The sequence below is a fragment of the Moschus berezovskii genome, chromosome 4 (assembly GCF_049115385.1).
Source record: "Moschus berezovskii isolate FMDL1 chromosome 4, NW_MosBer_1.0, whole genome shotgun sequence".
NCBI classification, from domain to species: Eukaryota; Metazoa; Chordata; class Mammalia; order Artiodactyla; family Moschidae; genus Moschus; species Moschus berezovskii.
The window spans coordinates 68,449,920-68,464,356 of NC_142463.1; the positions used below are offsets into that span (position 1 = coordinate 68,449,920).

At 41.4% G+C, this 14,437-nt stretch overlaps 1 protein-coding gene across 6 annotated transcripts in view; it reads left to right on the plus strand.

The window, feature by feature from the left end:
* Positions 1-13,033, plus strand: part of LRRC8D (leucine rich repeat containing 8 VRAC subunit D) — a 133,670-nt gene extending 120,637 nt beyond the window's left edge. For 4 of the 6 annotated variants that reach the window (XM_055404039.2, XM_055404040.2, XM_055404041.2 and 1 more), the window contains 2 exons: positions 4,930-5,124; positions 10,093-13,033. In XM_055404039.2, coding sequence (XP_055260014.1) covers positions 5,112-5,124; positions 10,093-12,671 — 2,592 coding nt within the window. In that variant the 5' untranslated portion in view covers positions 4,930-5,111 and the 3' untranslated portion in view covers positions 12,672-13,033. The remainder of the gene's footprint in view (positions 1-4,929; positions 5,125-10,092) is intronic. The other 2 variants (XM_055404043.2, XM_055404044.2) reach the window with 1 other exon arrangement.
* Positions 13,034-14,437: the final 1,404 nt, after the last annotated feature.

Genomic DNA, 14,437 nt, shown 5'->3' on the forward strand with positions numbered 1-14,437 from the left:
TTATTGATATATGTGTTCCTATTGCCATTTTCTAATTGTTTGGGGTTGATTTTGTAGATCTTTTTTCTGTTGTATTTCTTGACTGTATAAGTCCATTTAACATTTGTTGTGAAGCTAGTTTGGTGGTACTGAATTCTCTTATCTTTTGCTTGTCTGAAAAGCTTTTTATTTCTCCATCAATTTTGAATGAGATCATTGCTGGGTACAGTAATCTTGGTTGTAGATTTTTCCCTTTCAGTACTTTAAATATATCCTGCCATGTCCTTCTGGCCTGCAGAGCTTCTGCTGAAAGATCAGCTGTTAATTGTATGGGGTTTCCCTTGTATGTTACTTCTTGCTTCTCCTTTGCTGCTTTTAATATTCTTTCTTTGTGTTTAGTCTTTGTTAGTTTGATTAGTATGAGTCTTGGCGTGTTTCTCCTTGGGTTTATTCTGTATGGGACTCTTTGTGCCCCTTGGACTTGATTGGCTAGTTCATTTTCCATGTTGGGGACATTTTCAACTATAATCTCCAAAAATTTTCTCATATCCTTTCTTTCTCTTCTTCTTCTTCTGGGACCCCCTATAATTTGAATGTTGGTGTGTTTGATCTTATCCCAGAGGTCTCTGAGACTGTCCTCAGCTCTTTTCATTCTTTTTACTTTATTCTGCTCTTCAGAAGTTATTTCCACTATTTTATCTTCCTGCTCACTGATTCGTTCTTCTGCTTCAGATATTCTGCTATTGATTCCTTCTAGAGTATTTTTAATTTCAGTAATTGTGTTGTTTTATGGTGTAATTGTGTTGTCTCTGTGTTTTTATTCTTTAATTCCTTTAGATCTTGGTTAATTGATTCTTACATTTTCTCCATTTTGTTTTCAAGGTTTTTGATCATCTTTATTATCATTATTCTGAATTCTTTTTCAGGTAACTGTCCTATTTCCTCTTCATTTATTTGGACTTCTGTGTTTCTAGTTTGTTCCTTCATTTGTGCAGTATTTCTCTGCCTTTTCTTTTTTTTTAAGTTATTGTATTTGAGGTCTCTTTTTCCCAGGCATCAAAGACGGTTGAATTCTTTCTTCCTTTTGATTTCTGCCCTTCTAAGGTTGGTCCAGTGGTTTGTGTGAACTTCGTATAGGGTGAGATTTGTGCTGAGTTTTTGTTTGTTTCTTTGTTTGTTTTTCCTTTGATGGGCAAGGCTGAGTGAGGTTGTACTCCTGTATGTTGATGTTTGGGTTTGTATTTTTGTTTTGTTTGTTGTTTAGATGAGTAGTCCTGCACAGGGTGCTACTGGTGGTTGGGTGATGCTGGGTTTTGTATTCAAGTGGTTTCCTTTGTGTGAGTTCTCACTATTTGATACTCCGTAGAGTTAGTTCTCTGGTAGTCTAGAGTCTTGGAGTCAGTGTTCCCACTTCAAAGGCTCAGGGTTTGATCTCTGGTCAGGAATGAAGATTCCACAAGTGGTTTGTTATGGCATTAAGGGAGAGTAAAACAAATATCCAAAAATGAGAAACCAAAGATGAACCCCAGACAAATGGCAGTTACAAAATCAGGTAAATAATAATTAAAATAATGGAATATACACATATACATATACAGCCATGAGCAAAGTGAAAACAGTCCAACAAAAATAAAGTACGGTAGATTGAAAAGGAAATCAAAAATTATGTATACCAGTTAAGAATAAAACTAACTTAAGCACAAACTGGAAAACAAAACTAAAGCAAGGTGCCAAGTGGGGAATAAAGCAATGAAAACAAAACTTAACAAATATGTTGAGAGAAAGAAAAGAAAGAAAGAATAGATACGCAAAGTTAAATAGAGATAGATGAAGAAGATTTTATACATTAAAGATTAACTGCAAGGGAAAAGGACAGTAGGAAAGGCAAATGAAGGAATAAGTGTAGAAAAAATATAATAGGTTTAAAAAATTAAAAATTTTAAAAAAGAGAAAAGAAAAAAAAAGGAAGAAGAAAGAAAAAAGTTCGGGGGCGGGGGGGAGGAAATCTCCACAGAACTGCAAAAGCCCAGTGTAGAGGCAGAGGTTTATAACAACAATAGAAAGTGTGACTGAATATGCACATATACACCCATAAGCAACATCAAAACAGTCCAACAAAAATTAAGTACAATAGACTGACCCAGCAAAGAAAACAAAAATTATATCTACCAGAACAAAACTAAATAAAGCACAAACTGGAAAACAAAGCAAGGTGCCAAGTGGGGAATAAAGCAATGGAAACAAAACTAACAAATATGTTGAGAGGAAAGGGGAGAAAGAAAAGAAAGAAAGAATAGATATGCAAAGTTAAATAGAGGTAGATAAAGAAGATTTATATCAGTTAAAGATTAACTGCAAGGGGAAAAGAACAGTAGGAAAAGCAAACAAAGAAATAAATGTTGAAAAAATAATAATAGGTTTAAAAAATTAAAAAAGAGAAAAGAAAAAGAGGAAAACTCCACAGAACTGCAAAAGCCCAATGTAGAGGTTTATGACAACAATTAAAAATGTGACTGCGGAAAAAGCTCAAAAGTTTAATTGGATTTCTTAGTGCTAATAAAATCGACAACTACAACAGAGAGGGGGAAAAAAGAAAAAAAAAATCCAAAAGAATCTACAGAACAAGTCAAAAAATAAGAATAATAAATTTTTTTCTTGAGTCTCTGCTGTCAGAGTCCTTTCCTGTGCTGGGACTCACAGTCCACCTTACTTCCCTAGGATGCCCTCCAACACTGATCTCTGGACCTGCTGTGGGGGCTGCTCAGATTCTAATCTGGTCTTACACCTGTGTTCTTGCCTCCAGTGTCCACAGCTATCAGAGCTAGAGTGTTTTCTTTTGTGGGAGCTCTCAATGGCCTTTTATATATTCCATAGACACGGAATCTGCTTAGTTGATCATGTGGATTTAATCTGCAGCTTGTACAGCTCATAGGAAGATTTTTGGGTCTTCTTCCTTAGCCACACGGCCCCTGGGTTTCAATTGTGGTTTTATTTCCACATTTACATGTCGGTTTTCCACTGGGGTTCAGCTCCTAAGGCTGCCCTGGAGCACTTAGGTTTGCCCCTGTGAGGGCCAGCTGTGGAAGTGGTGCAGCCGCTTGGGTCGCAGGGGTTCTGGCAGTCCTAGGTACTCAGGGGGGTTGGTGGCTAGGGCGGCAGGAAATATAGTGCTCTAGAAGGGTATGGCAACCAGTATTGGCCAATATGCTCCAGTATTCTTGCCTGGAGAACCCCTTCTGTAACAGAGAAGCCTGGCAGGCCACAGTCTACAGGGTCGCAAAGAGTGGGACAGGACTGAAGCAACCCTGCATGTATAAACACAAGACTTTTTCTTTTTTTTGCCTGTGGCAGCTCTGCCCCAGTGAGAGTTGAGCATGAAGGTGGTGCGGCTGCTTGGCTTGCAGGGACCCTGGCAGCGCCAAGTGTTCAGGGACACAAACTGCCTCCGCGGCAGGAGTTATGGCTCTGTCAGAGTCTTTTTTTTTCTAAGCCTCTTGTACCTGGCGATCAGAAGGTGTCTTTGGCCAGTCTTTCTCCGTAGCTCCGCCAGTTCAGGCACTTAGAGGGATCCTTTGCCTGGGATCCTTCTCTGCTGTTCGGCACATCAGGCATATAGAGGGCCCCACACTGTATATCCTAAAGACTTCCCTGGTGGCTCAGATGGTAAAGCGTCTGCCTACAACGCGGGAGACCCAGGTTCAGTCCCTGGGTTGGGAAGATCTCCTGGAGAAGGAAATGGCAACCCACTCCCGTATTCTTGCCTGGAAAATCCCATGGATGGAGGAGCCTGTTAGGTAGGCTACAGTCTATGAGGTCACAGAGAGTCAGACTCAACTCAGTAACTTCACTTTCTTTGTTTCTTTTTACCCTATAGATCAGCGCATGAGGCACTTAAAGGGGCCCCCTGGGTGTGTTCCTATTCTGTAGTTCGGTGCATCAGTCATTTAAAGGAGCACCCTGGGTGGGGTTCTACTCTGTGGTTCAGGGTGTCAGGTGTTTGATGGGCCAGCCTCTCTATTGTTCAGCTGTTGATGTGGCGTGTGGAGAGAGAGAGGCTATGGTAATGGTTTCACCCACTACGCGTGACTCAGCAGTATCGCCTTGCTTCCATGGCTGCCTGGCTTTCCTCCACAGGCATTTCCCACCATGGTCTCCTCCCTCACATCCCCTCGATCAGTCTCTCCGCAGTCAACGGCATCTCTCACACTGGGATTGTTCCACAATCCCTAAATTCCAGCTCCCAGCCGCTGCCCCTTCCAGGAGACCCGCGTTTCTGCCTGGCATATGTATGGTTGCAGAAAGTACTGTCTGATTCTCACTCCATTTAGGCTGCCACAGATTAACTGTTTCAATCTCAGCCTTAAATGTTTTTCCTCTGACTCAGACAATTGCCCCACTGTGGGGATCGGACCCCTGCTTCAGTTCCCCACCCGCCGAGGGTAGGTCCAGTCCTATTAATACTCCTGTTTTTCCCCCTAGTTCCTTCCTGCTACCGAGTTTTGTGTGGGTCTATATATTTTTTCCACTGGTCAGGTTCTCCTGTCTGCTCCCAGCTGGTGCTCTGCATGCACTTCTGTGCCTGAAGGTATATTCCTGATGTGTCCGTGGAGAGAGATGTACTCCACGTCCACCTACTCCTCCGCCATCTTGTTCTCCCACTTTTTTCTTTTTAATAAGGGTAGATGATTATATTTTTCTGTTTTAATGCTAGACTTTTTCTTTATGCTAAGAATAATCTCATTAAAATAAGTTTTCCAGCAAACACTGCCACATTTACATGCTAATAAACAGGAAAAAAGAGCAGGATTTGAATCCTGGTCTCTTTGGATAAAAGTTGTGTTCTTTCTAGGATAATTTGCCACCTCCTAATATAAATAATTTTAATTGAAATGTTTTTGAATGAACAAATGAAATTGAATGCAAAATTTTTTCTTTTCTTTTTTTTTTTAGAATGAATCCTGTGTACATGGTGCTACATGCTAAGTTCAAAATTCAAGAATTTGGCCTAATCATTTTCATTAAAGACTGATTAAGATGGCCTTGCTTTCTGCTCTGCATTCTGATTTAGCAGGCATCTTTGGATCTTACTTTGTGTCAGACCCTGAATTAGGCATTTCCAGTACCTGGCCCACATGACCCTGAGAGGTAGATGTTGATATCAAGATTTTATATGTGATATATGTGAGGCATGGATGCTCAGAGAAGATGAATAAAATGCTAAAGATTTTTCTCCAGAACCAGTTCTGTTCAATCATAATAGCATAGCAGTCATTTAAAACATATTTGCACTTAGAATATATGTAGTCCAGCCAACAATGAGGCTATACTCCTATTTACTTTCACTTTCCTGTTTCTGCTGAGAGTTGGTTTAGGTAATAAAATAACAAAGATTGAGGTCTAGCTTCTAAATTTTAATAGTTTTACTCAGATATAGTTCATATACTATAAAATTTACCCATTTAAGGTGTACAGTGATAGTCACTCAGCCATGTCCGACTTTTTGTGACCCCAGGGACTGTAGCCCACCAGATTCCTCAGTCCATGGAATTTCCCACACAAGAATACTAGAGCGGGTTGCCATTTCTTTCTCCAGGGGATCTTCCCAACCCAGGGATCGAACCCAGGTCTCTTACATTGCAGGCAAATTATTTACTGTCTGAGGCAACAGGGAAGCCTTTTAAGGTGTACAGTTCAGTGCTTAATTTAGTATAGTCACAGGGTTGTCAGACCATCGTAATTTCTCATTTCTGAATCTGACTGTTAGTTGTTGGTTTATTCTACTATCATTGGCTGTAAAATAAGAAATAGAATCATATATTGTAAAATAATATAGACCCATTCTCTATAATTTTCTGATTCATCTTTGTCCAACCAAAGTCCAGTAACTTCCCCCTTTCAACTTTAGTACCAAAGGCTTCCTCACCATCCATGAGAAATATTTGCTTATAGAATATTAAGCTGATTTTCATATGTGCCATAGGCAAGCCTTAGAATGTGAAATCTACTTCCTTATAATGTAATTCTTAAAGACATATAAAGGGGAACCCAAAGCATGTATGCAATTAGTATTTATTAATGTGCCTTCTTCAGGTTAAAAAAAAAAAATCCCCTAATAACCATTGATAGCCATTCTGACTAATGGCTAAGGAGATCAAGCCTCAAGATATCTAGGTACAGTCTCCTCCCTCATTAACTTGACTTTTAGATTAGAAAAAAGTCACCTGAGGATCATAAGAGACTTAATAAACTATGTTATATGAATATGTAGTTAATGTACTTTGTACACACACGCATATACTGTATATAAAGAGCAATTTTTATTTTCAAAGTGCCACTGCATCTTTAATTCAGGTAGTGGTTGAAATACTTCCAGTTTTCCACCCAGTTTTTTATAGGTGAAATTGGAGAATGGACACATTAATTGAAGTCCAGTGTTCAAGATAAGACCTAGTCAATGGTCGACATTGCAGAAAAGTACAGGTTTCCTGTCTTATGGCCCAGGCACTTCCTTATAACTTCATTGAAACCATCCTTGGTTTCCATCTCTTGACTTACCCATTAAATGTAATATCTATACAGAAGCAAACTAGATTAATAATAGAATAACATTAGAATGTACAGTTGTGAGAACTGGACCATAAGGAAGGTTTAGCACTGAAGAATTTTGATGCTTTTGAACTGTGGTGATAGAGAAGACTCTTGAGAGCCCCTTGGACAGCAAGGAGATCAAACCAGTCAATCCTGAAGGAAATCAACCCTGAATATTCATTGGAAGGATTGATGCTGAAACTCCAATTATTTGGCCACCTGATGTGAAGAGCTGACTCTGGAAAAGACCCTGATGCTGGGAAAGATTGAGGGCAAGAGAAGAGGACAACAGAGAATGAGATGGTTGGATGGCATCACTGACTCAGTGGACATGAGTTTGAGCAAACTCAGGGAGATAGTGAAGGACAGGGTGGCCTGGTGTGCTGCTGTTCATAGGGTCACAAATAGTCAGACACGACTTAGCGACTGAACAACAAGAATTCCTTATAGTTTCTGTAACATAATTTCTCCCATGTGTCTATGCCATTGACTTGCTATTTGTTCTGCCAAAATTATATTCCTCTACTCCCCACAACCCCATGGAAGTTCCCATCCTTCTGGTCTTATCTGAAAAACCAGATTTCTGCGGGCCTCCCATTTACCCAGTGTGGCTGTAAGTTTGCCCTGTTCTGTGCCTCCCTATACTTTGCATTAACCAGGTAAGAGCAATTTCCTTACCATGTCATCATAATACACTTATTGCTTGTCATCTACCATTTGAGCAGTAGCTCCTTGAGGGACCATTTCTATCTTCTCTTCCATGGTGCCTGACGCATGTTTTTTTTTTTAATTCTGAGTGAATGTCATGAAAGGTTGTTCTAGGGAAGGTGTTGATTACATAATTTCATTCCTCTGTCTCCTCAAAGCCAAGGACAACAGTGAGAAGGTCCTTCCTTCAACAGCCAAGCCTTAACCAAGATCACAGTCACTGGATAATAGTGTGAGAGAGAAAGAGATTTGAAGATGAAAGATTCTGTTAGCTCTGTCACTTAATTGGCTCAGGAAGGTCACTTAAGATTTTTGTGGCTCAGGTTTCCTCATATCCTTGGGTAATAGTAATGCCTAGTTCACTGGGTTATTGTGAGAATCAGTTGAGACATTTTATGGAAAAGTAGCTTGCAAACTGTAAAACACTGCAAACATGAGAAGCGACCTTAGAATCTGGTAGAAAGAACAGGTGGTTTGGCCTTAAATCAGATTTTAAGCCCAGACTCCACCACTAATTATTTGACTTGCACAACTTAACTCCTGAGAGCCTATGTCTTTGCTTGTCAAAGAAAAGCAATAACGCTTAGGCAGCTTAGAGTAATGTTGTGACAGTTAGATGGAATCCAGGCAATGTTCCATTTATAGTCCATCTGTGTATGTTCAACTGTTAGCAACCAGAGCTTTTGCACACTGTATGTTCATACCTCTGCACCCTCTTTTCTGTGGCAGATTTTACCCCAGGTCTCCCTCTCAGGCCCTTCCTCTCAGGCCAGGGAGAGGACAGTAAGGGCAGGCTGCTGGAGGAAGTTACTGACTCTTCCGGGTGTGCCTTGGGACAAGGGTGAGACAACGCCTCAGTGTGGTGTCCCAGCACATTCCTAGGGCAGCTGTTTCTACTGCAGCTTCTTTTACCATTTCTTTTTGAAGCTCCTTATTGAAGTTAAAGCATGCATACCAAAAAAGGTACATAGCCTAAGTGTATAGATCACGTTTTATAAACTGAACACACCCACGTTACCAGACCGTTCATTCTCATTACTGCCTGATGTTCCACTTTGTAAATGCACCACGTTTGATTTTTCTGTTCTAGTGCTGATGGATGTTTGGATAATCTGCAGTTTAGGGGTGTTGCAGAGTGCTGCTGTGATTGCTTATTCATGTCTTTTGATGGGTATATGTATTTCTTATGGGTGTATACTGAGCAGTGGGAGCGCTGGCCCATAGAGTGTGCATATATTCAGTTTGAGTAGATATTACAAAAAATTTCCCGGCATATTTGTATAAATTCATACTCCCACCAGAAGTGTTTGAGTTCTAATTGCTCCACATCCTCACATCTTCAGTGTTATCTGTATTTTTAATTTTAGGAGTTCTGGTGGATTTTATAAGACTGTGTAGCATTTTGGAAGTGGAATCATTCCCTCAGCCCCCAAAGCATCAAATTTAATACGTTCATTTTCAGGAATGTGCTGTGTACAGAGGCAGGGGATTGTGAAGATACAAAGCTCCGAGTATGGTGCTTGGTATATGGAAGGAAGATGACAAATGATAGCTGCTGTCATAATCATCCTCCTCATCATCGTCATCATCACTAGGCACTGCCTTCTCTGCTCTTAAGGGGAGAGAGTAGGACATGGTAGATCCAAGGATGAATAAGACATAGTCTCTACCCAGTAGGAGCTGAAGAGCTAGTTGAAGAGGCCAACACTGAAAATAGATGTTTTTAGAGGGTACAGTAGGAATTTGAGAAAGAGGTAGTACTTGAGCTGGGACTTGAAGAATAAGTCAGAGTTCAACAGAAAAAAAAAGGAAATGGGCTGGAGGAAATGGCAGGGGCACAAAACCTTGGTGGGGAGCGGCTGCTGTGGGCAGCATGCTAGAAGAGAAGAGCGTTCTGAGGCTGGAATCACTGCGTGCTGGTCTTGGTTTTTCGGGTGTTGTCACCCTTGCTAGGATGCATGGGGCCGAGCTGGTGACCATTCGGGGTCAGTGTGACATTTCAGTACCCTGCTGCTGTGTTCTCCACCCTCCATCTTTTATTTTCTTCCTCCTGTAGGAAAATAATCAGCCTTCTCTTCTCTTTCTTGGGATCAAAACCTGTCCCGAGTACAAGGTGCTTGAAAACCACCACTGAAGCTTTGATAGCTGCAAAATGTCACTGGTTACAAGGATCCCACAGCTTCTTTGCTGTGTGTGCCTTTAACTATGTTTATGTTGAGGACTGGGTAATAGTTTTTATTCTCGTGTGGGTCCAGGTGGCTTGTGGTGGCAATTAAGTTTAATAAAATGCACTTCTGCCCAGTGCCATATGTAGACCATGAATTAATGTTCTTGAGGAATTTTGATGATTATGATGATGACAATAAAGGTGATGATCAAGAACTAATACGATATCTCATTGATTGAGCATCAACTGTGTATCAAGCATTGGCTGTATAATAGTAAGGAAGATGGACATGATCCCTATGCTTATGGAACTTAGAATCTTAGGGAGGATCAGACAAGTAAACAGTTGGTTCTACTAGTATAATAAGGGCTGTGATAGAAGTACATAGTTCTGTGAGAGCACATCAAAGAAGCACCTCACCCAGAGAATCAGGGAGGGCTTCCTGGGAAAGGCAACATAAACTGATAGCCTCGTGAAGGGAAGTGGGGAGGAAGTATTCCAGGCATAGAAAACTGTGTGTAGGAGGAGTAGGGTGCAAGGGAGGTTGGTGATTGGAGAAGCTGGAAGAGGCTAGAAATAGAAAGCATTTTGCCACTTAATGTTTTCATTTGCATCTGTGTCATAATATCTTTTGTTTGCCTGTTTTCTAGGAATGTTTACCCTTGCGGAAGTTGCTTCACTTAATGACATTCAGCCAACTTACCGAATCCTGAAACCATGGTGGGACGTGTTTATGGATTACCTGGCTGTCGTTATGCTGATGGTAGCCATCTTTGCAGGAACCATGCAACTTACCAAAGATCAGGTGGTCTGCTTGCCAGTATTGCCAGCTCCTGTAAATTCAAAGGCACATGCTATGCCAGGAAATGCCGACGTTACCACCAACATCCCGAAGATGGAATCAGCCACAGACCAAGACCAAGATGGGCGGCTGACAAATGAGATTTCCTTTGGCGCATCTGTTGTGACACCTGACATACCTCTCAGAGCCACATATCCTCATGCAGATTCCACGGTTCCAAATCAGGAGGCCAAGAAAGAGAAGAAAGACCCAACAGGCCGAAAAACAAACTTGGATTTTCAGCAATATGTATTTATTAATCAGATGTGTTACCATCTGGCCCTTCCGTGGTATTCCAAGTACTTTCCATACCTTGCTCTTATACATACTATTATTCTCATGGTCAGTAGCAACTTTTGGTTCAAATATCCCAAAACGTGCTCAAAAGTAGAGCATTTCGTTTCGATCTTAGGAAAGTGCTTTGAATCTCCTTGGACTACTAAAGCATTGTCTGAGACAGCGTGTGAAGACTCAGAGGAAAACAAGCAGAGAATAACAGGTGCCCAGACTCTACCAAAGCATGTGTCTACCAGCAGTGATGAAGGGAGCCCCAGCGCCAGTACCCCGATGATCAACAAGACTGGATTCAAATTTTCAGCTGAGAAGCCTGTGATCGAAGTCCCCAGCATGACCATCCTGGATAAAAAGGACGGGGAACAGGCCAAAGCCCTGTTCGAGAAAGTGCGGAAGTTCCGTGCTCACGTGGAAGACAGTGACCTGATCTATAAACTCTATGTGGTCCAAACAGTTATCAAAACGGCCAAATTCATTTTTATTCTCTGCTACACAGCAAACTTTGTCAACGCAATCAGCTTTGAACATGTCTGCAAGCCCAAAGTGGAGCACCTGACTGGTTACGAGGTTTTCGAGTGCACCCACAACATGGCGTACATGCTGAAAAAGCTGCTCATCAGTTACATATCCATTATTTGTGTGTATGGTTTTATCTGCCTCTACACTCTCTTCTGGTTGTTCAGGATTCCTTTGAAGGAATATTCTTTTGAAAAAGTCAGAGAAGAGAGCAGTTTCAGTGACATTCCAGATGTCAAAAATGACTTTGCGTTCCTTCTCCACATGGTAGACCAGTATGACCAGCTCTATTCCAAGCGTTTTGGGGTGTTCTTGTCAGAAGTCAGTGAAAATAAACTTCGGGAAATTAGTTTGAACCACGAGTGGACATTTGAAAAACTGAGGCAGCACGTGTCACGCAACGCCCAGGACAAGCAGGAGCTCCATTTGTTTATGCTGTCAGGCGTGCCTGATGCTGTCTTTGACCTCACAGACCTGGATGTGCTAAAACTTGAGCTGATTCCAGAAGCTAAACTTCCTGCTAAGATTTCTCAGATGACTAATCTCCAAGAGCTTCACCTGTGCCACTGCCCTGCAAAAGTGGAGCAGACTGCTTTCAGCTTTCTCCGCGATCACTTGAGATGCCTTCACGTGAAGTTCACTGATGTGGCGGAAATTCCCGCCTGGGTGTATCTGCTCAAAAACCTTCGCGAACTGTACTTGATAGGCAATTTGAACTCTGAAAACAATAAGATGATAGGCCTCGAATCTCTCCGAGAGTTGCGGCACCTTAAGATCCTCCACGTGAAGAGCAATTTGACCAAAGTCCCCTCCAACATTACTGATGTGGCCCCACATCTCACCAAGTTAGTCATTCATAATGATGGCACTAAACTCCTGGTACTAAACAGCCTTAAGAAAATGATGAATGTCGCCGAGCTTGAACTCCAAAACTGTGAGCTAGAGAGAATTCCACATGCTATTTTCAGCCTCTCTAACTTACAGGAACTGGATTTAAAGTCAAATAACATCCGCACAATTGAAGAAATCATCAGTTTCCAGCATTTAAAACGACTGACTTGTTTAAAATTATGGCATAATAAAATTGTCACCATTCCACCCTCCATCACCCACGTCAAAAACTTGGAGTCACTTTATTTCTCTAACAACAAGCTGGAATCCCTACCGGTGGCAGTGTTTAGTTTACAGAAACTCAGATGCTTAGATGTGAGTTATAACAACATTTCCATGATCCCAATAGAAATAGGATTGCTTCAGAACCTGCAGCATTTGCATATCACGGGGAACAAAGTGGACGTTCTGCCAAAACAGCTGTTTAAATGTGTTAAGTTGAGGACTTTGAATCTGGGGCAGAACTGTATCACATCCCTCCCAGAGAAGATCGGTCAGCTGTCACAGCTCACCCAGCTGGAGCTAAAGGGGAACTGCTTGGACCGCCTGCCAGCCCAGCTGGGCCAGTGTCGCCTGCTCAAGAAAAGTGGGCTTGTGGTGGAAGATCACCTTTTTGACACCCTGCCCCTCGAAGTCAAAGAAGCGTTGAATCAAGATATAAATATTCCCTTTGCAAATGGGATTTAAACTGAGATCCTGCATGCACATACATGCGCAGGAACCACTTCCTAGATTGCAGATGTTCACGTACCAGTTATTGCAAGATGATGCATTTTAGGAGTAGATACACCTTTAAAATACAACACAGGGAGAGGACGCATAGAGGGCTGATAGAAGACATAACTGAATGTTCAGCGTTTGTAGTGTTTTAAGTCATTTACTTCCAAATCTTTTCTTTTTCTTTTTTCTGGGGAAAGGGAAGGAAAAATTATAATCACTAATCTTGGTTTCTTTTTAAATTGTTTGTAACTTGGATGCTGCCGCTACTGAATGTTTACAAATTGCTTGCCTGCTAAAGTAAATGATTAAATTGACATTTTCTTACTATACCACCTTTTTTTGCGGTGTCTTGATTTACTTTGCTTAATTGGTATAATAAGGCTTTAATTCAGACCACTGAAGGCACATCAGGTAAATTTAGATTTGCTGAAATACTGATTTCTTTTTTGTTTTAATTTCAAGCACCTAAAATAAGCACTTCTTATAATATTTAATTGGTGCTACTGCTTCTATGGCAAGCCACTCCAGTACTCTTGCCTAGAAAATCCCATGGACGGAGGAGCCTGGTAGGCTCCAGTCCATGGGGTCGCTACGAGTCAAACATGACCGAGTGACTTCACTTTCACTTTTCACTTTCACACATTGGAGAAGGAAATGGCAACCCACTCCAGTGTTCTTGCCTGGAGAAATCCCAGGGACGGGGGAGCCTGGTGGGCTGCCGTCTATGGGGTCACACAGAGTCGGACACGACTGAAGTGACTTAGCAGCAGCACTCTTGAAGGCCTGAAATGCAGCAAAAGAATGTAGATCATTGAGGGAGTTTTGTTTGTTTTTTAAGAATAAATATCAAAGAAAAAATAAAAGAACTCTCCTTACTAATAGTTGTTTTCCATAGTCTGGAGTTCTGATTATATGATATGCTTTTCTATCACTACTATAGAGCTGCCAATAAATAGAAAATGTTAGTTTAAAATAAATTTAATTACACCCAAAATAAAATTTTAATGTTTTAGTGACTATCATCCTTCCAATTTATCACCATTTGGACGATAACACAAATTCAAAGCAAATATCATTAAATTACTTACCCTTTCCACTGTTGTGGGGAAAAAAGTAGGATTTGTAGTTCACTGAGTTGGAAAACTATTTCTATTCATTTTAGTGACAGGCTGTACTTCCTGTGTTTGTCTGCAGCTAGGAAGGGTCATGTTCAGGGAAGTGCTAGCAGAATGTACTTTTTGGGTGATGATTTTTCCTTCTCTATCTAACTTAGAAAGTAGCTAAATCGATCTCAGAAAATAAACAAACTTTCCTGCCACCTGACTGTATAGGTTGGCAGGTATTTCCTAGGCTTTTGTACACTCGGATAGTCTCTCATCACACCTTAGCATGGCTTGAAAGATTTTGCAGAGAATGTGAAAAGATGGACTTGCATGCATGCTTTTCCTCCCCTCAACTGATCTCTGGGGCTGCTGACCTGTTGCAGGTGGTGGTGGTCTTTGCCTACTATATAGCTTCTGAATATTTACCTTCAGAAGCGTGATCACTGATGGGAGAAGCTGCGGCCACCGTGGCTGAATGAGCAGCCGACCCCAGCGTCAGCATCCTGGCCACTCCCTCTCTTCCTTGAAGACTTGAGGTAGAAGAGAAACATCAAAGGCCAGGTTTAGAAAATCAGAGGATCATGACTGAGTTCTGGTGTAAGCAAGTTCTCTCCAGTGCAGGCATCTTCC